The following is a 25429-nucleotide window of genomic DNA, read 5'->3' as shown; positions in this document are numbered from 1 at the left end:
CAGTTGATAGGTTTATATTTTAAGTTGTGGCCTGAATATTTGAAGGCTTTCACCACTTGTTTTATGTGTGAATGATCTACATTGTTACTTTGTTCTGCTTTGTGTTAAGCATTCTTGTTGGTTTTGTAAAGCACACAATATCTCTCTATGTATAAAATCCAACTTCTGTCTGTCTGTATGTCTGTCCGCTTTTCACAAGATAACTACTTAACGGATATAGATCGGGTTTTTTCCTAGTATTTGCTTGAACATTCCGGTTTATTTTGCAATTTCTGTCATTGCGCTCAGAGTCATAGTTCCCTTACAGAAGCAAAAAATTCATGCTAAACCGAGACAGAGGCTGCAGGCCGAGGGGAGGGAGAAGAGTGACATCAGGAGTGGGGAGCCTGGCGGGGCCATTCTCACTCACGTGCCAGCCTCAGTCTGAATTGGTCAACCTCTGGTCAAATTTTGGACTGTACATTGCCTCCGCTTAGCTAGCGATACCTGTTTGTTTATTGATTTTTAAAGTTTGTCCTGCTTCACAACTACATGGGCAGAGCCATGGAGGACAGCTGGTATGAAATAAACAAAACATTGCTCGATTGAATTATTGATGACACATTGAACAGGAAACAGGTGTCTTCCTCTTCTTTCGGCTGCTCCCATTAAGGGTTGCCACAGCAGATCATCTTCTTCCATATCTTTCTGTCTTCTGCATCTTGTTCTGTTACACCCATCACCTGCATGTCCTCTCTCACCACATCCATAAACCTTCTCCTCTTTTCCTCATCCCTGGCAGCTCTATCCTTAGCATCCTTCTCCCAATATACCCAGCATCTCTCCTCTGCACATGTCCAAACCAACGCAATCGTGCCTCTCTGACTTTGTCTCCCAACCGTCCAACTTGAGCTGACCCTCTAATGTACTCATTTCTAATCCAATTTATTCTCGTCACATCCAATGCAAATGTTAACATCTGCTACCTCCAGCTCTGTCTCCTGCTTTCTGGTCAGTGCCACCGTCTCCAACCCATATAATATAGCTGGTCTCACTACCGTCCTGTAGACCTTCCCTTTCACTCTTACTTACAAATTACTTCTGACACTCTTCTCCACCCATTCCACCCTGCCTGCACTCTCTTATTCATTTCTCTTCCACAATCCCCATTACTTTGTACTGTTGATCCAAAGTATTTAAACTCATCCACCTTCGCCAACTCTACTCCCTGCATCCTCACCATTCCACTGACCTCCCTCTCATTCACTCACATGTATTCTGTTTGTTCTTACTGACCTTCATTCCTCTACTCTCTAGAGCAGATCTCCACCTCTCCAGGGTCTCCTCAACCTGCTCCCTACTATCGCTACAGATCACAATGTCATCAGCAAACATCATAGACCACGGGTAACAAGAATAAATTCACAGTTGTAACTAGATGACATACAATCAGCTGAATGTGCTAGTCACTGGAAAATCAATAATTGACAGTTGATGGCAGACTTTGTTTGCCCAGCAGAAGATGGATATTTCAAAGGAGATATGACACCAATATTGTGATGGTAGGTCTGGTATTAAAAGAAGAAACAAGAAACGCAGGTAAAAGCCATATCTTCTGGCAATCATAATTTGAAAGGTAAGATCACTGGCGAATAAGATGAAAGAATCAATAGTACTGGAAAAATTGCACATGGAATATCCTGAGTGTAGCTTTATGTGTTTTAATGAGATGTGACAAGTATGTTCGGAATTTGCATATTGCCTTAAATGGATTTGCCAGGCTACCAACAGCACAGTTAGTAAAGGATGGGTTTGATTGGCTAGCTGTGCTTTTAAACAACAAATGGTGTAATCCTGGACAATACGGTAACATAGAAAAATACACCCCAGACATTGAGCTGCTTGCCATTGGTATGCACCCTTACTATTTGTTTACACGAGGTTTCCCACACCATTCTGCTGCCAGTTTACATTCCACCCTTTGCAGTTTCAGATGTAGCACGTGACAACATACACATGATTGTTTCTAGTGTGTGATATCATACACATGACTGCTTCTAGTCTGTGACATCATAAACACGACTGTTTCCAAATTTGACATACAGCACCCCCACTATTCAATGTAATCTCTGAAGCAGGTGTCTCTATCAGCAATTTTGCCTACTTTGTAGCAGTTGGTCAAGTGCTGCACATAGGATAAAAGAACACTTGTCCTCTTGTATGCTCATGTCAAAGCCCCGTACAGCTCAAAAACCCCCCCGCCCCCCTGGGAAATCAGGCCACGATCTCTTTCAACTTACGCTCCAGTATAAGTCCAATGTTCTGCAGCAGGTCAATGAGAAAGTGGTCACCTAGCTTAACTGACACTTCGGTGGACTGCTGTTTAGCTATAGACTGGGCCGAGGTCTATGAACAGTATGGCTATGGACTTATTGAATGCATTATTGGGTATGTTAAATTTTGCAGGGACACTGTTCTTCCATCAAGTACAGACTTAAATCCAATAGAACATTTGTGGAAGGAACTGAAGATCACGATTCACCAGCAGGCACCCCAGACACTTCAAGATTTAAAGAAGAAAGGGCCAAAATCCCAACTGAACACTTGGAAGGACCCATCTTTTTGTACAGAAAGCATCTTGAAGCTGTGATAGCAAACACAGGCTTCTCCACCAAGTACAGAATACATTTCAGTTAGCAACTTCAATACGTTTTTCCCCACTTTATTGCAATTGAGTTTTTTTATGAATTGTGGTTGGAATGTTACGATTTTTTTGGGTGTGTCATTAGTATTGGAAATTAATTTAATGGGTAAAATAATGACACGTTCAATTCTTATTTCCCCAGCTTTACACAATGATTGTCTTTAATAAACAGGCTGGCCAACTTCTATCACTCTTGATGTTAACTATTTATTAACTGATTAAAAAGAAAACATTGTACTTTCTAAGTTTTCTGTTTATCAACAAGACCAGGACATAGGAGGATGCAGGGTACTGTAGGCATAATAGGCAAGCAAGTAGAAGGTAATCTGGCAATTTGCTGATCTGCTGGGCAGGAAGACTACAGATTAAGATTGTGGTGTATAAAAACACTTACAATGTCTTTATTTTTAATTGTTTTCAATTCTGTTTATCTATTTAGCATTATTAGTACCATAATTTGTTATTTTTTAACGTGTGAATCTTTTCTTATTCTCAAACCAGCTTTATTAAATTCAAAGGTCTCTGGAGCCTTGGGCCTAACCCATTGGCAATGGAAATATTCCTAGCAAAATTCATACTAAAACTAAATAATAAAATGGTCAACTCAGCAAAGTCTGATTTTGTTACTCACATGCAGCTAAACTTCCACAGCAATTACAGATCACTTTCTTTTAGTTGAGCCATACATCTCTATTCTGAGTTTCTATTGAAAATAATGAAAAGGGAGAGACCATTTCACAAAACCATCCACAAAATATTTCTTGTCCGAATTCCTGGTAAAAGGTAATCTTTTAAAACAGAATTCTTTGAATGCGTTCATCATCATCATCATCAAAATGGTGTTTGTTCTGTGTGAACCTCATGATGACTGCCTGGAGCTCTTTGAGCACACAAGTACAATTTGTCACCCATGTGAATTGTTTGGTGGCATTTGAGGCTTTTAAGTAGACTGAATCTTTGCCAGCATTCGTCACATTGGTAGGGCTGTTCTCCTTTGTGAGTCTTCTGGTGACGTTTTTCTCTCATATGAATATTCTTGTGACGTTTAAGGTGGTCAGCCAGAGTGAACGACTTTCCACATTCAGAACATTGGTAGGGCCGTTCACCAATGTGTATTCTCTGATGTCGTTTAAGATTATCAGCCAGATTGAAAGCCCTTCTGCATACAGGACACTGGTAAGGTTTTTCCCCTGTGTGAATCCTTTGATGACGTTTAAGAACCCAACCATGACTGAAAGCTTTCCAACAAATGGTACATTGGTATGGTTTTTCTCCTCTGTGAAGTATCTGATGACACTTAAGGCTTGTAGCTCGGGTAAAAGTCCTCCCACATTCCATACACTGATTCACTTTCTCTCCCTTTTGAATCCTTGGCTGGTGTTTACACTTTGCTGGCTTTCTGGAAGTTCCATGAAGACTCTGAATTTGATTATGGCCTCCAGCGTCACTGAAACTCTTGACACATTCAGTACATCCTGTTGTGTTTTCTTCTCTGTGAATAATCTGGTGGAGCTCGAGGTTTTCACTCAAGATGAAAGTCTTTTTGCTTTCAGGACATGGGGATGGCTTTTCTCTCTGGTAAATTCTCTGTTGGCACACAAGATTGTTGCCTTGAATGAAGCGTTTCCCACATTCCACACTTTTGTCTGTTTTTTCTACTGTATCCATTCTCTGGTGCTGTTTTCGGTGAGTAGGCTGCCTGAAACACTCTCCATCCTCATTCCACCGGTATGGCTCTTCACTTACATGAATTCTCTCATGCTGATTGACCAATACACTGAAGGGGAATGTCTTTTCACATTTAGTAGATGGAAATGGTTTATCTCCTGAGTAGACCTTTTCATTCTGTTTAAGGTCTGCAAGATGACCAAAAGTCTTAGGGTCTCCACTACAATGGCATTCTTTGTCACCTGTGTAAATTCTCTGGAACTGGTGTAATTCACAGAGTAACTCTGAGCTTTTGTTATGAGTGCTTATGCCATCGACTTGTTGAATATTTTCCCTGCTTTTTCCATGGATGAAATTCTTCCCTACTGTCTCACAATTTACATGAACATCATGGACTAGTTTATCCTGGGTTGAGAATATATTGCTCCCCTTTACACCTAGATGATTCTCCTCAACCTTATGCAGGATAAATACATTTTTTTGTACAGACTGTTCAGGGAGCATCTCACTTTGACTTACAGAGTAAATGTCAACCTCAGAAAGCTCTTTTTTAACACTGGTTAACTCCTTATTAGTCAAAAACCCCTGATCCCTGACATAAACTGAACTCAAACCCAGGTCCACTTGAGTGTCTCCCCAATGATCAGACCTTTGCCCAATGGCCAATCCTTCAATTTTTACAGAGTCAGCACCTGCAGCTTCTTTCACAGCTTCTTGTTCTACATCGAGGAGGCAAAGGCCATAGTGAGCCTTTCCATCTGGAATTTGGAAAGAGGGTCCAGGAGCTCCTGTGGGAAGATGAAGTGAAACAGAATTCATTTATACTGAAAGTAAAAGCTCACTTTAATTTGAATTTGACATCAGTCTGGAAATTGTGCTAAACAAAAGTTAGTTGAGACAGTAACTATTTTATGCACAACACATGTATGTTTATCTCACGGATGCCACCATTTTCTGCAGTTTTGTTGTAGCGTTTGCTATGGGTGTAAGAGCCAGTTTCAGAATGTTAAATGTTGGTGTTAAAATGCACCTAAATGGTTAATTAACTTGATTATAATATGAGTTTCTCATAGCTACGTAAATAATGGAAGTTTCTGCTTAACCCCTAAAGCTAACTTGCAATGGAACTTCCTTATTGCAGCTTTATCTGAAGAGTCAGTCAGTCAGTCATTTTCTAATCTACTTAGTCCTGAACAGGGTTGCAGGGGTCTGTTGGAGCCTTTCCCAGCTAGCATAAGGCAAAAGGAAGGAATAAACTCTGGACAGGGTGAGAATCCATCATAAGATGAACACACACACGGTCCAATTTAGGATCACCTATTCACCCAACCTGCATGTGTTTGGACTGTGAGAAACCAGAGCACCCAGCACAACCAAACTCCATGCAGGGAGGACCTGGGATGTGAATCTTGATTTCCTTACTGTGAGGCAGAAATGCTACCTCCGCGCCACCCTATCTAAAGTGCAACAGTACAATTTTAGTTGGCCTGTAATTAGCTAGAAGCATAACTGATTTACTTTGCTTTCAAGCAGGACATATAGGTTTGTAAATATTTTCTGAATGTTTCACATCTGCACGTTTGACGTATGAACATATCACTATATGTATTCGTACCCAACTGCATCCTGGACTTCCTGACAGACAGACCCAAGACAGTCCGTCAGAAACAACATCGCCAGTACTATCACACTGAGCACTGGTGCCCCCCAGGGTTCAGCCCACTTCTGTTCACTCTGTTGACTCACAACTGTACGGTTATATACATCTCTAAGACTATCATTAAGTTTGCGGATGACAGAAAGGTGGTAAGTTGACTCTCCAATGGGGATGAGTCAACTTACAGAATGGAGATACAACAACTGGCGAACTGATGCACCATTCTGTCTCTACATGTGGACAAGGCAAAGGAGATGATTGTTGACTTCAGGAAGTTTATGCTGATCCAACACCCAATACACATTGAGGGCTCTGCCTTGAAATTGGTCCATAGCGCCAAATTCCTCAGTGTGCATCTGGCAGCTGACCTTACTTGGTCAAGTAATGCCACCCACCAAAAAGGCTCAACAGCATCTCCACTTTCTTCGGATGTGATATGTGTCCTCATTGCCCAGTTCAGTTTCATGAGTATTGCTGACCCTATGTTCAAGGTGAGTATGCCAGCTGACACAGGTATGCATCACAGGAAAATAACATCTACAACACTATATAATGGGGCAGGAAGTGAAGGGACCTGAAAAGTTTTTTTTTTTAATCCATTGTAAGAGTTGGTGTTCCCTATAAGAGACCCTTGCCACATCTTGCACTGTATGATGTATAGTTTTACTTTGCATTACCACTCGACTCTGACCTGGATGTGCTGTTTGCAGATTGGATGGTCTTTGAAATGTACGCTTGTTTGATTCATAAACAGAGACACGTCAACATAAGAACTGATTGATTCATTGAATTACGTGGATTTAGTTTATGGACAACAGGTGGAAGATATGTGATGATAAAATTAATTAGTGTAATAGAATATCTATCTAGATGGCACATGTTAAAACCTCAACAACATCACGACTCACATCGGCGCTTCCTTCAATGCACATTGCACGAAGGTAACCTTTCAAGCGGAATGTACTTTACACGCACCTCGACTGTCCCTCTTCGTCCTTCTGGCGCTGATTTCTATTGATTCGAGATTTTGAAATGAAGCCGGAGCAGCCGATCTAACACGAGCTGAGCTGGCTAATGCATATATGATCGGCTCTTTTCTGTGCCCAGCAAATTGATAGCTGGGTTCGCAGTTCCCAGTTCTACGATCCCCATGTTGTTGATTAAGTGGATCGCCGTGTCTCGCAGAGTTTCGTGCGACTGTCTGCACTTTACGGCTCGTGCGTGTCCTCGCTGCTACTCGCTCATCTCCAGCCAACTCTAGCCGCTGCTTCAGACTGTGGATTTCCTTTTTATGTTCACATATCTTGAATTGGAAATCTGTAAATCGCTTCAATACAAAATCTACAAAGTCGGACATGAAGATCTGAGCTGTCTCCTTCACCGCCTCCTCTACTATGAGGGACACTTTATAGTAATCCAATGCGCCTCCCCCCAGGTCTCCATTTTTCTGCTCCTCGCTTTTCGAGTGGAGTTCCGCTAATCCTCGCAGGACTGTCCGGGCGGTCTCCTTGGCTGTCAGCTCGATGTCTTTGTCGAGGTGCTCTTTTAATGAATAGTTAACTTCCATCACTAGCTGACAATTTCTTAGTTTCTACGTTTTGTTGGTTTCTTCTTCTTGTTGGAATTTTTTTTTTTTTTTGTAGATCGCACCTGACGAGGTGGTGTATCATCGCCACCTACAGTATCGGAGCGTGAAATATAAAAGGCAAATTTCAATTTTCCGACTCAGACTTTAGGTGAAGTTGGGTGTATTTATCATAAATCGAAACAAAATCAGACACGCCGTCACTTCTCAGCCCATTCATTTTCAAATAACGTTTATCCAATCGCATCAAGCATCGGGAACAAGGCAGGAACAACCCTTCAAACAATTCTTCGTTACAAGGAGCTTCGGATCGTTTACACTCTTAAAAATAATAGCGAAACTTTATGGTTCTTTACTGGGTTGTGTAGTTCCTCACAGAGTCATTGCTTGACAAAGTACCTTTCCATTTTGGGACGTATTCTTTACATACATGAAGCTGATTATTCGTGCTTTGACAGGTTAATACGTAGAAAGAAAGAAAGAAAGAAAGAAAGAAAGAAAGAAAGAAATCTTTAATATTTTTTAGGCTAGGCTACCTAGCAAAAATTAGAAATTCTTGATTTAGCCGGTTTTACTGTATGTAGCAAGAATCCCTTTCAGTGGCACAGCCTGGGGCGGACGGAAGGGGCATTATCGGTACATTTCGTGTGTAGGCAGCAGGATTCGGAAAAATATTACTCATGAATGAAAAAAGTACAATTCTCTGATTTTTATCTACAAATGCTTCAAAAATAATTTTCAGACTGTCCTTCTGTGACGGCATCAGACACAGCAGATAAAATTTATGAGGCAATAACAAAAATAAACGTAAACATTACACTGATAATAATTTCTAGGAAGAAAAACAACTAATTTACAATTTATAATTTCGTTTCGTTATCAATCTGAATATGTTCTTGCTCTGGGCAGAAAACATCCCTACCTATCACATGTATACTGGTTCTGGTTTTCGCAGCGTAATTATTAGAACACGGCGTATCAGTGCGTCTATACTATATTCTTGTTTAGTTGATGCTTATAAATAATTATATGTGAAAAATTATTACTGTTTCTCTATATATGAATAAATCTATGCAAAATGTATCTTATTTTTTCTGTATTTTAATTTTCTATTTAAATAGGTTATGTTGGAGGGCGGCAAAGAAGCAACGCTCCGCCCCGAGCGGCACGGCCTCTAGCTTTTTTCCCTTTAAAATCAGGAACCTATTGGTATTTCACAAATCAGTCCATACATGGTTATTTACTGTATGGAGCCAGTTTCAGATCTAAATAAATAATAATAATAAAAAAAAAAAAAAACATTTCTGAAACCTTCACGTGGATGTGGCATCACCTATAGTAGACATTAAATATTCCAGGTTTCTTCTTCATATTAGAAAGTTTTTCTAAGCACAATGAACCAACTTCATATGCAAATAACCTTTCTCAGAATGAAACGGTGCACTGTCAAGCAATGTCGTATATGAGGAACCACACAAGCCATTAAAGAACAGTAGTTTAAATAGTGTACTGACCACCTTTGGGATGAATTGGCACAGTGACTGCGAGTCAGGTCTTCTTCTCCAAAATGAGTACCTGGCCTCACAAATGCTCTTTTGTCTGAATAGGCAAACTTCAACCCTTCCCAGAAGAGCGTGGGGGAGACAATCCCATATTAACATGACAATTTTGGAATGGTATATCCAACAAGCTCATATAGGTGTAATAGTCAGGCATCCCAAAACTTTTGGCCATGTCTCTGTGTACAGTATATAACATCCAACGGCTGTCTGTTTGTTTTTCACGTGAGAATTACATAACGGATTTAGATCAGGTTTTTTTCTATAATATGCTTGAACATTCCGGTTGATTCTAGGGCTTCTCTCATCGCATTAAATTTGCTTGTGGTACCGATTTTTTGCGGGAATCTGAAAGAGATGTTGCGGGCCGAGGGGACAGCGGGACGCGCCAGCCTCTGGGCATGTACCTTACCTCCGCTTAACTAGCGAGCAAGAGAACTACTTAATGGATTTAAACCAGGGTTTTTTTCTATTAATTGCTTGAAAATTCATGTTGATTTTGCGACTTCTCTCCTCGCGCTAAGAATCATAGTTCGCTTCCAGGAGCAATACATGGTGGTCCAGATCTAATTATGCAGATCCAGATCATCTGGATGACTTTGATTTATGCGGGGACGATTCCAGTTCGGTGCAAAGATGATTCCTCATGTCATCAGTTCGCACACTTGTCGATCGTCCGGGATTTTTTGGGTATTAATAAACTTAATAAGTTATAGCGTAATGAAAATTGCATAATTAGATCTATAGACCGCCCTTTATATTCGTGTTTATACGAGACAGAGGCTGCGGGCCAAGGGGAAGGGGAAACTGGGCAGGGCACTCCTCACTTATGCCCCAGTCTCCGTTCGAGTCGGTCCGCCTCTGTGTTTTTAGGGAGGGTACCTTGCCTCCGCTTAGCTAGCAATACCTGTTTGTTTACTGATTTGTAAAGTTTGTCCTGTTTCACTACTATGCGGGCAGATCGGTGGGGGACAGCTAGTAGTGTATATGCAGGACATTTACAAGTAGTGAACATTACAATAATGGCATACCATCAGATCTTACATATTACATATGCAAAATAAACCAATATTAAGACTTGACTAATGATTGAACAGACATGATTTATGCCTGTAGATGTTTGTTATGGTAAAACATATTTAGAAGAGTAACAACAGTTGGAATGAAGGGGCATTTCAACTAGTTTCTTTTTATTCTTAAACACTGAACCTGTGACTCGATGGCAACAGATATAATTGTGAACTTAGCAGATGAGTTCTGTTGAAACTTGCTTATTAAGAACATCTATTTGATTTAATTGTGGGGACTTATTATTTTACTGCTCCATTTTACCATTTGAATTATCCTGTTTTTGCTGCTTGTTGTGAACACTATTATTTCCAAGCCAAGCTATCTAAACAAATGAATCACTAAACCAGAATTAAAAAGCAAGAGATGGGCAGAGGGATCTCAACTGAACAAGCTTCCTTAACTGGGTAACACAAAACTCAACAACAACATTTATTTATATAGCACATTTTCATACAAACAGCTCAAAGTGCTTTACATATTAAAGAATAGAAAAATGAAAGACACAATTATAAAACAAAATAAATCAACATTAACATCGAATAAGAGTAAGGTTCAATGGCCAGGGGGGACAGAAAAAACAAAAACACTTCAGACGGCTGGAGAAAAATAAAATCTGTAGGGATTCCAGACCATGAGACCGCCCAGTCCCCTCTGGGCATTCTACCTAACATAAATGAAACAGTCCTCTTTGGATTTAGGTTTCTCACAGAAGGGCTTAATGATGATGGTCACGTAGACTTCTGCCTTTTAATCCATCCATCATTGTTGGAGCATCATGAAGCTTTGAGTTGGCGCAGGCCACCACCACAAAGAAACCGGAAAAAGAAACAGAAAAAGAGAGTAGGGGTCAGTACGGATTTTAGAGCCACCATGAATAGTTATTATGAGGAAATTGAACATACAGAGTATCAGGATTAAGTTAAGTTAAACTGAAGTTATAGAAAGGCCATGTGAAAGTAATGTGTTTTCAGCAGTTTTTTTAAAGTGCTCTACTGTATCAGCCTGGCGGATTCCTATTGGCAGGCTATTCCAGATTTTGGGTGCATAACAGCAGAAGGCCACCTCACCACTTCTTTTAAGTTTTGTTCTTGGAATTCTAAGGAGACACTCATTTGAGGATCTGAGTTTACGATTTGGAATATAAAGTGTCAGACATTCCGATATATAAGATGGGGAGAGATTATTTAAGGCTTTATAAACCATAAGCAGAATTTTAAAGTCAATTCTGAATGACACAGGTAACCAGTGTAGTGACATTAAAACTGGAGAAATGTGTTCGGATTTTCTTTTCCTAGTTAGGATTCTAGCAGCTGCATTCTGCACTCGTTGCAAACGATTTATGTCTTTCTTGGGTAGTCCTGAGAGGAGTGCGTTACAGTAATCTAGTCGACTGAAAACAAACGCGTGAACTAATTTATCAACATCTTTCAGTGATATAAGAGGTCTAACTTTACTTATGTTTCTTAAGTGAAAAAATGCTGTCCTAATAATCTGATTAATATGTGATTTAAAATTCAGATTACAGTCAACAATCACCCCTAAGCTTTTTACCTCCATCTTGACTTTTAATCCTAATGTATCCAGTTTATTTCTAATAGCCTCATTGTATCCATTATTGCTGATCACTAAGATTTCAGTTTTCTCTTTATTTAACTTGAGAAAATTACTATTCATCCATTCTGAGATACAAGTCAGACATTCTGTTAGTGAATCAATAGAATCAGGGTCATCAGGAGCTATTGATAAGTACAGCTGTGTGTCATCAGCATAGCTGTGGTAGCTCACGTTGTGCCCTGAGATAATCTGACCTAACGGAAGCATGTAGATTGAGAATAATAGCGGACCCAGGATAGAGCCTTGTGGAACACCATATCGGATATCATGTGTTGAAGTCAAAATCAAACCACGGGACTATAGCATTATTCCTTTACTACTTTATTTCTCTAACAAGAGTCATTCTTTACTTTAATTTAAAGATCAGAAGCAGCACCTCTCCCATAAATAAGAGGTGTAGACCATGCGTCAAAAATAGCAGCCCCACAACAGGAAGACATTCTTAGAGACAAAAAACACAAAAAAGAACGAGAATAATAAGTACAAATGAATCTCTGTAATAAACAATGTAAAAATCCCAAAAACACCATCATGATCTTAAAGTGCTGAAGATCCCGAAATATGACATTTCTAAGCATGCACTTCAGAATCGTTTCCAAATGCCAGATGTCCTTCAAGCATATTCTTCTCTTCAAGACCTGTGTGAATTTTCTGGTGTCTCTTAAGACAACTGCTCCATGTGAACGCCTCCCCACATTCAGTACACGGGTATGGCTTCTCTCCCGTGTGAACTTTCTGATGGTACTGCAGACTGATACTCCGGTTGTACGTTTTCCCACATTCATTGCACTGAAACGGTCTTTCTCCCGTGTGGATCATCTTATGACTTTTAAGACTCGTTCCCTGGGTGAAACTCTTCCCACACTCGTCGCACTGATACGGTTTTTCTCCTGTATGAGTTCTCTGGTGTCGTTGCAGTAGTGGAATTCGGTTGAAGGCCTTTCCGCATGTAAGGCAGTGGTACGGCTTCTCCCTGGTGTGGTTACCCTCATGCACCTTAAGCAATGTTGCGCTGCTGAAGGTCTTTCCACACGTAACACACTGGAATGGTTTTTCCCCCGTGTGAATCCTCTGGTGCATTTTAACTTGTTCGGCACGCCGGAAAGCTCTCCCGCATTCATGACATACAAATGGTTTTTCTCCTGTGTGGATTCTCTTGTGGTTCTTAAACTGTTTGCAATATATGAACGATTTTCCACATTCACTACACTGATAAGGCTTCTCCCCAGTGTGGATTCTTTGATGTTCTCGAAAGCCCGAAGCACTTTTCAGAGTCTTTCCACAATCATTACATATAAACACTCTCTCTCCCGTGTGAATTTTCAGGTGCTCTTTAAAGCTGGTAGCCCTGTTGAAAGTCTTCCCACACTGAGGACACTGGTATGGCTTCTCTCCTGTGTGAATTCTCCTGTGCTCCTTCAAGCTGTTTGCCCTGATGAAACCCTTTCCACATTCAGTACACTGGAAAGGTTTTTCACCCGTGTGAACGTGCTGGTGTATTTTGTATTCTGCTTTACTGTTAAAAGTCTTCCCACATTGGTCACATGGAAATGCTTTTTCTCCAGTGTGAATTCTCTGATGACGTTTAAGAGTTTCAGCAAAGCAGAACGTTTTTCCACATTCAGTACAACGGTAGGGGCTTTCATTTGTGTGTTGTCTCTGGTGCTCTTTAAATCTTGTCGTCCTGCTGAAGGTCTTTCCACACTCAAGACACTGGAAAGGCTTTTCTCCCGTGTGAATTCTCAGGTGTTGCCTCAGGTGTGCTCTCTGTCTGAAAGACTTTCCACATTCACTACAATTGTACGGTTTTTCTCCTGTGTGGATTCTCTGGTGTACTTTAAACTGTGCAGCACAGCTGAAGGTTTTTCCACATTCAGTACATTGGAATGATTTCTCCTGTGTATGAATTGTTTTATGGAGATTAAGGGTAGGAGGGAGACTAAACATCTTACCACGTTCGGTACACCAATACGTTATCTCCCCAATGGGAAGTGCCTGATGGGCATTAGGGTTTGTCACTCTGGTGAAAGTCTCTCCACTAAGAGTCTGTTGTGTCACTTTGTCACCTGTGTGAATTCCCTTATAGTCCTCATTGACTGCAAGTCCAGTTTCCATACATTGGAAAGGCATTCCCTGTGTTTGTAAATACTGGAGGTTTTCACTGTGACATGAAATCCTGATGCTCTTTGAGTTTTCATCTTTGATTAGGAGAGCACCAGAAACCACCTGTTGGCTTTCTGTACTCTCATTCTGAATATAATTCTCTCTTAATTCCTTCTCATCTGTTTTCTCTCCTCCAGTCCTGCTCTCATGCTTGACAGAAGATGACATTCTCTGTAAAGTCCCCAGTTGGGTATCTTTAGGTGTATGAACTTTGAATGTAGCTTTAGCGGCACAGTCTACACTATGTGTCTCTCTTTTGATTGTGGAAGAAAGCTCCACTTCTGAGATCTCCTCTTTAACTATGATTAAATGCTCTGTTGTACTGTTAATAAAGATCTGCTCCAGGCCATCTGGCATGGCACCAAGAAGGTCCACTTCAAAATCCTCTTGTTTAATTTGTTTAGAGGTCCTTCTTGATTTCATAGAAGCAGCATCTGCAGTGTTCTGCGTGTCCAGAGTGCCCACCTCCGTGACCTGTGAGCCCAAGTGAGTTACTCCATCAGCAGGGTGGTAACAGGCTTCAGGAAGTTCTGTAAGAAAAGTAAAAAGAAGTTATCATGTAAGACGTATGTTGCCTAGAATAAGAAGTCAACCCCTTGGAAGCTGTCACGTGTTATTCTTAGACAAATTGCAAGCAGTGAAAAGTCAAGTAAAATGACTCCTTTAATTTGGTAACTAGAAAGATTACATGATTGACATGATATTGTAGCAAGGCTACATAACTTGACAGTCAGGTTGGCTTCCTGGACTGTCTGTCACTTTATTATGTTGGCTGGAAGGGTGCTTGTAAATAGCCCTTCAGGCACCTTTGGTGATGTTCCAGTCTGGGAGGACCCCGCCCGGTAAATATTCCAGCTGCCTGTTGCTGGCGTGAGGTTGTCATAACAACCGAGTGGGGCAAGGATGTTTCGGTGGGAATTTTTTTCTATTTAAGGGGAATGGCGGATCAAGGGAGGAGGAAAAGGAAAAAAGAAGGAAGGAAAAGGCTGAAGGCAAGGAGAGACTATCCACGCTTAAAGGATCATTCAGGATCTTTCTTCACCCAGGGACGTCTGCTATTTGTGGGTGGCCACCCCGAAGAAATAATCCGGTGACGAATCCCCGAGAAGAGGCCAGGTTGGTGTTCTCCGGGTGCTCCCATCTGGTGAGTCAGATATCTGAATTTGCATTTCTTCGTGATAGTCCGCAGAGAAGCCGTTTCCACCGGAGGACTGTTGTGTTTTCCTCCTGCACTACGGAAGGAACTGAACTGCAGGATTTATTTTTCCTTATATGTGGATTAAGTACATTTTTCTTTTTTGGCATTTTCGGAGAACATTTCTTTTAATATTATTATTATTTTCTTTTGTTTATTGTCTACGTCGAACCGGGGTTTCGGATTTGGGCACTGGGGAGGGCGTCTGGGAAAGGGATTCACTAATGAGCACTCAGGCACCGGGCACGTAAATGTTAATATATTTTTCATTCCCACTTTCCTTTGCGTGAGATTTTTTTTGCTAGTTATATAAGGACGTGCATAGGGGACAAGAGGGGCCGAGGACCGAATATGGTAATGCTACTTTAACCTTCTATTATCGTCCACTTCCCTTTGGGTTGTGAAGTGTAGGAATCGCGTGCGTGTATCTTGCAGTTGCTACAACATGATTAAGTGTTTAAAATTATGAAGGGAATTAGTCCAGTGGATCGAGACTGTTATTTTAAAAGGAGCTCATCAAGAACCCGGGGACATAGTTGGAAACTTGTTAAGGGAAAATTTCGCACAAACATTAGGAAGTTTTTCTTTACACAAAGAACAATAGACACTAGGAATAAGGTGCCAAGTAGTGTGGTAGACAGCAAGACTTTAGGGACTTTCAAAACTCAACTTGATATTTTTTTGGAAGAAATAAGTGGATAGGACTGGCAAGTTTTGTTGGGCTGAATGGCCTGTTCTCGTCTAGAGTGTTGTAATGTTCCAATTACAATATCCAAGCTTTCGAGGCAACTCAGGTCCCTTCTTCAGGCAAGATGATTGCATATTTTAATCTATATAATTAACCATGAAGTTTGCATTTTCTCCCCGTATCTGCGTGGGTTTCCTCCGGGTGCTCCGGCTTCCTCCCACAGTCCAAGGACATGCAGGTGAGGTGCATTGGTGATTCTAAATTGTCCCTAGTGTGTGCTTGGTGTGTGTGTGTGTGCCCTGCAGTGGGCTGGCACCCTGCCCGGGGTTAGTATCCTGCCTTGCGCCCTGTGTTGGCTGGGATTCGTTCCAGCAGACCCCTGTGACCATGTAGTTAGGATATAGCGGGTTGGATAATAGATGGATGGATGGATGGATAGTTAGCCAGCCAGTAAAAGGTGTCATTTTGTTTAACTGCTCACTACATCTGTAATGGCTAACATATTACAAAACCCTAGTACTAAATTTTAATCACAGTAGATTTATTTGAAAAGTGAGGAATAAATAATAGGTACTCAATGGGAGGCGGCTTGGTGGCGCAGTGGTAGCGCTGCTTCCTCGCAGTTAGGAGACCCAGGTTCGCTTCCCGGGTCCTCCCTGCGTGGAGTTTGCATGTTCTCCCCGTGTCTGCGTGGGTTTCCTCCCACAGTCCAAAGACATGCAGGTTAGGTGCATTGATAATTCTAAATTGACCCAAGTGTGTACTTGGTGTGTGGGTGTGTGTGTGCTTGCCCTGCAGTGGGCTGGCGCCCTGCCCTGGGTTTGTTTCCTGCCTTGCATCCTGTGTGGGCTGGGATTGGCCCTGTAGTTAGGATATAGCGGGTTGATGGATACTCAATGGGAACCCACATATGTACAGGGAGAACATTCAGATTCTGCACAGAAGGCTTTCAGACTTACAAATCAATCTGCATCCTAAGAGATAAAACATGTTAATGGTATCATGCTACCCATATATTTTTATAATGTTCTTTATTCAATTCCAGACTACTTTACTAAGGCTACAACAAACACAAGTGCAGGAATTCACAACAGCAGTTGACCTAAAGTAAAAGAGATTAAATATAAAGTATAAAACTAAAATCTTTATTTTACACGGCACCTTACATATTAAGTGGCAGAACATTTATCTGTTGTAATGGCTCCACTGTTGTGTTCATCACACTTTGTGCACTTCTTCAATTGTCTTCTTCTACAATACGTTACCATGGCTGTTCATTTGTCTGTCCAGGGTTTTAAATCCCTTGTAGCTCGCAAACCGTTTGACTTAATGACCTGAAATTTGGTACCCATATACTACATGACCTCTACTGTCTGCTTTCAGGGTGATGATTGACCTCCAAGGTTATTCCTCTTTTTATTTTTATTCTATTTCATTTGTAAAAAAAAACAATTCTCAGCAGTGGCCAGCAGAGCAGCTGTGCATGCACACTTCTCATTCCCCACCACCTTCACCATCACTTCCCCTACCTCTTCATATCTCAAATCATTAATGAGGCAGATTGAGGACTTAAGTCCCAGCTTAAGTGAAAAATTAAGGAAAACGTACTAAGTAATTGCAACACAAACACTGACTTAATCGGTTTTGAGGCAAAAAGATGCAAAAGAAAGACGAGAAGAAGCAGGCTGCTAGAGTGCAGAAAAGAAGAGCTGCTCAGAAAGCAGCAAGTGCATCAACCTCTGAGCAAACAAATGCTAAACATACAGAGAAAGAGGAGGAAAACTAGGAATGCTCAAGTAAAGTACGTTATCGTGTAGAGTACTGTTACTGTTGTCCTATAATATCAGGACGGCTGACCTTTTTTCAGCCACACATAGTAAATCCAACACATTTTATCTTTCTATAACAGTTTATCAATACATTTTCATTTCAGATGTATTCATCTTGTTTACTTGCAAAGTGTCCTGATTACTATATACTGTAGATATGTTGATTATGTATTGTTTTGCATCATTTTGTTACTTTTAAGTAGCATAGCTGGCACAGAATTTCAACATCACATATACGTATACAATGTATAACAATTTATATGTTGATCTACATATTACTGTAGCAAAGCAAATACCCCACGTCACAGTACAACATGGGCAATCAAAGGTGTTTGCTGTCGAACTAATAACTGTTGGAACTGTGATGTTTGGTACTATATATATTTTATTAATAGGTCGGTTTTATCAAGTTTTGTCTTAATCAATATCGTTCCACGGAAAAACTTAGAAAAAATAATGATATTTTCTTCTTTCATGTTTGCCAGTTGCTTTATAAATCAATCAGAAAGACCCATAGTTTTGCTTTGTTTTGTTTTGGTTTGGTTTTTTTTTAACTGCAGTTTCTTTTCTTTTCTTTTTTCTAAATTACAGCTTCTAAAAATGGACTTTATGAAACCTTAGTCAATGAGTCTTTACGTAATGTTATTGCCAGGGGGGTCTGTGGAGGAAAATTCTTTTTTTTTTTTTTGTATTTTTCTATAACTTTATCTATAACCATTTTCATACATATGTAAACTCATACATAGTGCTATTGCAGAACAAAGGATTTATTTAAGCCTCACCCAAAAGGTATCATAAGATTTGTACCTTAAGTCTCTAATTTTCCTAGTGACTTTCCACAGTCCACTGAATGATTTATTACTGCTCTCAGTCTTCATCTGGTCTATAAAAACTCTGGCGGTCTTTGTGTTGGTCAGAGTGGCAAGACTGGAATTAAGAGTTCACTTCCTGCTCTCCAATCGATCTACTGAAAATTATATAGATAGATAGATAATTTTCATATAGCATAAATATACCTATGTGTGTGTATAATAATAATAATAATAATAATAATAATAAATGTAATTTATACAGTATAGCGCCTTTAACTTGCTCAAGGCTCTTAGTGATGTTAACAGGGCGGGGCGGCAGCAACATGCGTGCGCCAGGATCCTCTGCCAGAGAAATGTCACAGACACGCACGGACACACACACAGAGCCTTGAGATGACTTCAGAACACTTAATTAAAATGAATTCATAGCTGTAACACATTTACAGTTTTGCTCATTAGTAACCTTTATTCCCTTTTGAAACAAAAGGCACATTCTTCAAGCCACTGCAATAAAATAATGATACTTTGACACAATATTTGCCAGTCAGAATGCATAGATATTAAGCATTACGAGCACTGTAAGTAACATTTTTATTCAGGGATTCTATGGCAATAATTTAGCTTTTCATAGCAACGTCCAAACCTACACTTATTGTGTTTAAAAGACTTTGGAACTTTTCTCTTGGTTGTATTCTTAGTTAATGTTACTGTTAGACACACATTTCCTCTTTTTTCACTTTTTTGTACATGTCGCTTGTTCTATAGTTTTTAAAGTTAAAAAAAAAAATAAACATTGCCCGTAAATGTTTAATATGTTTTATTTTTATCATTGACATATGAGTAAGGCTAAACAGAGTTTCAAGAATAACTTAAAACAAGATGTGCAATGCACTTTACCACAGTTATCCACTATTGGGACCTTAAACTCAGAAGCAGTATCAAATAAAATTTGTCTGATGAGATAATAAGGAAAACCTAACAATGTACAGAGTAGCTATTTATACATTCAACTGACATTTAAAATTGTACACATAGGGGGTTACGGTATCACAGTGGTAGCGCTGCTGCATCGCTGTAAGGAGGCCGGGGTTTGTGTCCTGGGACGTCCCTAAATGGAGATCGCATGTTCTTCCTATTGTCTGCATGAGTTTCCTCCGAGTTCTCCGGTTCCCTTCCACAGGCTGAATTGGTCGTAGTGTGTGTCTGGTTTGTGTGTTGGGTTCGCCTTACGATGGAATGGTGCCCTGCCTTGCGGGATTATACTGCAGTATCCCCGTGAAAATGACATGACACACATATGATAGATAGATGGATGGATGCCTGTGGCCCATATTTTAAAATTTCTACGTTATATTTTCGCGAACATTAAATCAGATTGTTGCATTAGGAAAATCTGCCAAATTTAGTTAATCACTATGCACTGTCCTACAATATTCGTTCGCCTATACAATCTTTCAAACTATTGTATTTTAATAGTTAGTAAGTAGCCTTAGACAGACCAATCAGTCAAACCTGCACCTCTTTGTACTAAAGAAATGCCAAAGCCGCCGCATAGCCAACACAAAAGCCACTAATATTATTGGACTACCACAAGTACAACTAAACGTGCTTTTTTTCACTTTTCAGTTAAGAAAGTTTTTATTTAGTTGCATATTTTCCTGCAGAACGACCCTTGCCCTTAGTAGTTTTCTCTCGGAGCTCTATTTGCGCCCCTTTTGCCATCCCTGCGAGTCCCCAGTGTTCGGCGCGATCGCGCATTGCGAAATTGAACTCACCTGCTCTTTGATTCATTGACATGGTGCTCTCAGGTTTTCCTTCTTCTTCTTCTTCTTGTCAGATTACCCCGAAGTCCCAGTGCGACAGAATCTCAATTAATTCAAATGCTGTCCGTGTTTACTTCACTGTGATCTATCAGAACCGGATTCTGCTTTTTCTTTTTCTTTCTTTTTTTTTTTTCTTCTTTTTTTATTGGCTTTCCTGATTGGCACACATCGAAGCGCAAACAGACTATACTAGGTGTTCGGTGTAAAAGTGCGAAAATAGTATTTCTAGTATAGAGGAAAGAGCAAAAACTATTTCCGGTCTCATAGCTAGCCTGTCGTGTCAAAATAAAAGACCTCTATTTGGGTATCTCGATGAACTTAAGGATCTGATTGATTGGCCACCAGCGGACTCTCACGCGGGGTGGCGGTTATGGAAGGATTCCAGACCCAGAAGAATCATCAGACCTCAACAACGTCAGCCACAAATTACTTTCTGAAAACAGATTAAAAAAAAATATGTGTGCATCTATACATTAAACACAATTTTTAGATGCTGCTATGCCGTGTTGTGTGACATGCAGAAAACAGAGGGATTGACCGGTGAACGCTGTAGAAAGTTAGCGAGTAGACAACGAAAAGTTGTGTCGTGTTAAGAAAATGAAAATAAATAAGCACTGTTCAAAGCAAGCAGCTGGCGCAACAAATCATTGGAAAACTAGACATAACATAGCATCTATGCTCAATTAAATCATCAATGGAAAATGGAATTGGCGAAATGCCGCCACTAGGAAACGTTACTTTTAAAAGCAACTTAGCTACATTACTCCTTGCTTACAAAAAGTAATTACATAGTTACTCTACATTTGCGTTACTTTTTCTTTTTTTTTTGTACGAGAAACTGGACATTTCACTGACCAGCAACTGTTATTAAATCCAGTGCTTTAAGTAGGTATGGCAGGCTGACTTTATTCTATTTTTTTCGCCTCAGCATAAAAACAGTAAATGGTTATCATATCCCGCTCAAACCCCCAACACCTCTTTGTTTTAATTTTTTAATTTACCAATTTTAATATCCAAGACCTCACCACCATACCTGCCCTCGATCTAATGTATGAATGTCACTGGAATACTCCAAGGAGGCAAAGCCCCCTCTTGATCAAGAAATCGTGTAAAATTTTAAATGCAAATCGAGGAGGACCAAGGATCAAGAAACCAACAAAAACAGAAATGGCATTTATTTGTTTCCACTTAAGGAACTGATTATATCCCAAGTCCAGATATGAACCTTCTTGCTCCATACCTTAATGCTCTAAAGCAAATAAAACCCATTCGTTTTTTTCATTCCCAATCTGAACCACAGAATATTCACGTCTCGAGCGCGTCTCCCGTTCATACTGTTTCAGCATATCAATAGCAAATAGCTCGATTAAAACTAAACGAACAGTTTATTTATATTCTTATGTTACAGGATTGCACACAGTCCAATCTTTTCTGTCCGGCTGTGCGATTAAATTTACCACTCAGCACCTGCATGAATAATTACATAATTATAACATTTGTTCTGTTCTGTTCGCTTAATTGCACACTACGCGCTTTTTTGACATTAGCACTTTTAACTTAGCATTTTTACTTCAGTAAAATGAGTATTGAATTAAGTTACTCGGTAATTTGCAAACTACATTTACTACATAACGCGTTACTTTTAATGCGTTACTCCAAAAACAGACACTGAGAGTCACCGAGAACACTGTGCGTCAGGCCCAGTTCTTCTCTGCTAGCAAGTTTACGTGAGCTTCAATAACCTGATTATTCACAGAAACCTGATTTCTAAAATATCATGTAAACCCTTGTTCCAATTAGAGGAATTGAGTTATTGGCATTTGAGTAATTCTTAACTGGGTTGCTGTTAAGGATTTTGCAGTCTGCGCATGTCCGTTATACTCTGTCAGCCTGCATGTATTTGCAAGGCTCGATCGCACAGCTAAGCATAAAAGAGTTGGCTGTGTGCAACTCGGTAACAGAACCCTACAAAATAAAGCGACAATCTGGCTAAATTTGAACCTATGAATAGAGATGTGCAGAGCTACACGACAGCACTAAACCCTATTTGAATAGAAATAAGTAAATAATAACAGTGCGTTTTAAAAATGTTGCATACGTTAACTCCATATATAGCAGTTTTTTTGAATTGCAACAAATTGACCAGACACACAATACGAGTATAATTTAATTTGATGTCCAACACAACATTTGTTTGCCTTCACCGCAAAGCCAGGCAAGTTGGAACACCCATGAAGCGTTTTCTCGGGACTGATGACAAAATGGTTTAAAAGTCTGAGGGATTTCTTGGAATTCCACTACAGCTCTGGGATCGCTTTTTTCTTTTTCTTCTTTTAAACACCTGCCGCTTACATCACGATGATAATACTACATATACGATCAAGTGTGAATTTGGTTTAATATATTTTATTGTCATTTATGTTGTTTACGATTTTTTTTTTTACTTTTTATGAACATTGCTTTATTGTTGACAATAATTGCGTCTTTGTTAAACCACCACGTTCAACCTTCCATTTGATTCCGAAACCAAAAAAGACTACATTCACACTGCAGGTTCATTACAATTTTTAAGTGAAAGAGACCTGATCTTTTTGGGAAAGTGGAACAAAATAGGAAAAAAGATACGGCATTAAACGTTTCTTGAAGGATGTACTACAATCTTAAGAACTGATTTGCACCCAAACCCCTTCCATCGCGCTCAGTCTCTTGTTCGCCCATTTGGTTTTTATATACAGGATACCACCGGTGATAATGTGCACAAACCAACATCTCGTTTCCTGTTCTCTCTTGCCATATCTGTCGGAGAAATTTGCTTCGTGCATTTTGCGCATGTGGGGCATATTCAGAGCAGACATCTGTACTCATATCAGATTTGGATCAGCAACATTAATTCGAGAAAGAAATAGAAGACCAAATATCGAGATACAGTCGCTTTTAGCCGCAGCGTGAACGTAGCCTTAGATAATCGCACCTTCATAAAATGACTGTTTAATGTTCAACAACAGCATTCAAAAATGTAAAATCTGTGTAAATGATCGACATGGGGACGTCAAATCGGGATTTCATTTTAAATTCTGTTGCGTTTGGGGATTGCGCGAATTAGGCGCTACTTTAGTTTTGGATATCTAAATCACAGGGAATCCACAGCATGGCCCATACAGAAAATGTGGAAACTAGGGTTACCAGATACATGCGAACCCAAAGGAGAACGTGTCATGTTCTATTCACGAAACGCATGATCCATGTGTTACAATGAAAACTTTAAAAGCAACTAATTTGACAGATCACGAAACGAGTCATCAAAATTAAATGTTATAGTATAACTATATGCAGTTTCATATTTTTCAGATGAAGCGACTTTTTGCAGCAGTTCATTGTTCCGGCAACATTGGAGTGGAACTCCAGACAAGAAACAGTTCTTAAAATTGTACTCTGTAAGAAGTATTCCTCTGACCGAGTCAACAGTCTATTTCTTTATTTTGTCTATACTATGCGTTGATCAAGGATCAAAGTGCGTTGGCATTGTGCCCAGGAATACAAAAGAAATAATCGCAGATTTTAAGCAGCTCTGAGAAACTGTCTTAATTTGCACTAATTGGAAAGTATAAATACCACTGTTCATGAACGAGGCTGTCAAAAAACGTGTCATCTTTCTGTCCTGCAAATGATTGCAGGTTGCAGTACTGGTCAAACAACTGAACGTCGTCTACAACAACACCCTTTTCGTTCATGCACTGTACGACTGGCAACAGATCATGGAACGTTCTTTCTTTCCTTTTGTTTAAAAAAAATCCAACGAAAGCACTGAAATTCATCGAAGGGATGTCGTCCACTTTTCCAAATAATCAATGCACCCTTGGTCTTGTATTCTTCATCACGGCCGTCTTCACGCAGTTTTTTTCAGAAGTTCTCTCAGTTTCAGGAAAAATAAAAGTTTCACTTTGTCTGCTCAGCAGAGTTTGCTTTGTCGACTCGGACTGTAGGATGCGACAAACCTCCAGCGCCAATGTTTCTTCCCTTGCAATAGCTGCAAATTTCGCCTGACATACTGACATCAGCGAATGCAAAAATTACAAATATACTTCTGAAAAACTTTTCTAAAAAATCTTGATCAGTACTGGTGGGTGATTTATGCTGTGAACGAACATATTCTTTCAGCGAGGGGAATAACTGCAATAACCTCTTAATTGCTGGAATTAGCCCGTTTTTTGTTTCGATAATAGAGACGATAGTGTGCGATTTCAGGCAATATGCCGGCCATTTTCACCTTTTTAAACAAAGCCAGCTGGTCAGAGGACACAACACCGAAAAGGAGGACATGTGCTCATTTTGCTGGACGTCTGGTAACCCTAGTGGAAACTCCAGATATAACGTTGGATTAAGATCGAGGACTCTGTGAGTTAGTGGCTTTAACCGCCGCGCCACCACTCCACACAACCCCTTACTTGATTTTCTGACATGCGCGGTAGCGTTTCTGCGCGTCCCGGCCGCGAAACTGTTCCCGCCTACAAGGAGGACGCCGTCCGAGGAGACAGAAGTCTGAAAACGTGGTGCACTTAAAGTGAATGTGTTTAGAAAATGTGCGTGAATATAAGGTAGGCGACTTGACCTTAAGTGTTTATATTTTATAATGTTCTGTGTTATGATAGCTTTGGACAGTTTATTCAAAGGTGAATTTGTTGTTATCGTAAAGACTCGCAACGCTTCGCGGGACCGCTGGTGTTTTAATTTAGCAAAGACGATGTGTTGATTACTGTTTATGCCTAAGAATAGTAAGTATATGTTATATATTTCTCGTTTGTTCGGCTTACGCCTTTATTTAAGGCGACTTGCAACATTTGAAATACAGTTGGTTACATTTGTTTTGTTTTTCCAGTTGGCGCAAAGGCAGGTGAAGTGACTTGCACATGGTCACACAGATATAAAATGTTCTTTTATTTCAGCTCCATATTGTTATCGTATATTTAGCGATATTAATATAAAATCACAACTTTGAAGTTTCAGCGGATCCAAGCGTTTTTCTCACTACTCGGAGTTCAGTAAGGCACAATATTGTCTTTTGCTGCCATCTAGCGGATACAT

At 40.0% G+C, this 25429-nt stretch overlaps 3 protein-coding genes across 6 annotated transcripts in view; 1 reads left to right on the top strand and 2 right to left on the bottom strand.

The window, feature by feature from the left end:
- Positions 1–2384: 2384 nt before the first annotated feature.
- On the bottom strand, positions 2385–7784 carry LOC120536832 (zinc finger protein 345-like). Its single transcript, XM_039765346.1, has 2 exons — positions 6984–7784; positions 2385–5139 (listed from the first exon to the last, which is right to left on the bottom strand). Exons 1-2 carry the CDS (start codon positions 7573–7575, stop codon positions 3515–3517), a joined length of 2217 nt encoding a protein of 738 aa, XP_039621280.1. The 5' UTR covers positions 7576–7784; the 3' UTR covers positions 2385–3514.
- A 4361-nt stretch (positions 7785–12145) lies between these two features.
- LOC120536833 (zinc finger protein 883-like) lies at positions 12146–20799 on the bottom strand. Of its 2 annotated transcripts, XM_039765348.1 has the most exons (3): positions 20300–20799; positions 18520–18679; positions 12146–14530 (listed from the first exon to the last, which is right to left on the bottom strand). In XM_039765348.1, the coding sequence occupies exon 3, from the start codon at positions 14421–14423 to the stop codon at positions 12408–12410; it is 2016 nt and encodes a 671-aa protein (XP_039621282.1). In that variant the 5' UTR covers positions 14424–14530; positions 18520–18679; positions 20300–20799; the 3' UTR covers positions 12146–12407. The 2 variants fall into 2 exon arrangements, with proteins under 2 accessions (XP_039621282.1, XP_039621281.1); XM_039765347.1 differs by lacking the exon at positions 18520–18679 and having other exon boundaries at positions 20300–20797.
- A 4057-nt stretch (positions 20800–24856) lies between these two features.
- LOC120536865 (zinc finger protein 286A-like) overlaps positions 24857–25429 on the top strand; it is a 43824-nt gene continuing 43251 nt past the window's right edge. The window contains exon 1 of one of the 3 annotated variants that reach the window (XM_039765397.1): positions 24857–24942. In XM_039765397.1, the coding sequence (XP_039621331.1) occupies positions 24926–24942 (17 nt within the window). In that variant the 5' untranslated portion in view covers positions 24857–24925. The remainder of the gene's footprint in view (positions 24943–25429) is intronic. The other 2 variants (XM_039765396.1, XM_039765391.1) reach the window with 2 other exon arrangements.

The sequence above is a fragment of the Polypterus senegalus genome, chromosome 10, assembly GCF_016835505.1.
Source record: "Polypterus senegalus isolate Bchr_013 chromosome 10, ASM1683550v1, whole genome shotgun sequence".
Lineage (NCBI taxonomy): Eukaryota > Metazoa > Chordata > Cladistia > Polypteriformes > Polypteridae > Polypterus > Polypterus senegalus.
Note: the sequence above shows the minus strand (reverse complement) of the source record. Positions and strands in the feature narration are given on the sequence as shown.

Excerpts from the sequence above, each read along its gene's own strand:
- LOC120536832 (XM_039765346.1), bottom strand. The coding sequence starts at position 7,575 with ATGGAAGTTAACTATTCATTAAAAGAGCACCTCGACAAAGACATCGAG. Across the intron at positions 5,140-6,983 it reads GACGAAGAGGGACAGTCGAG|GAGCTCCTGGACCCTCTTTC; the intron begins GTGCGTGTAAAG and ends ATCTTCCCACAG.
- LOC120536833 (XM_039765347.1), bottom strand. The coding sequence starts at position 20,321 with ATGTCAATGAATCAAAGAGCAG. Across the intron at positions 14,531-20,299 it reads GTCAATGAATCAAAGAGCAG|AACTTCCTGAAGCCTGTTAC; the intron begins GTGAGTTCAATT and ends CTTTTCTTACAG.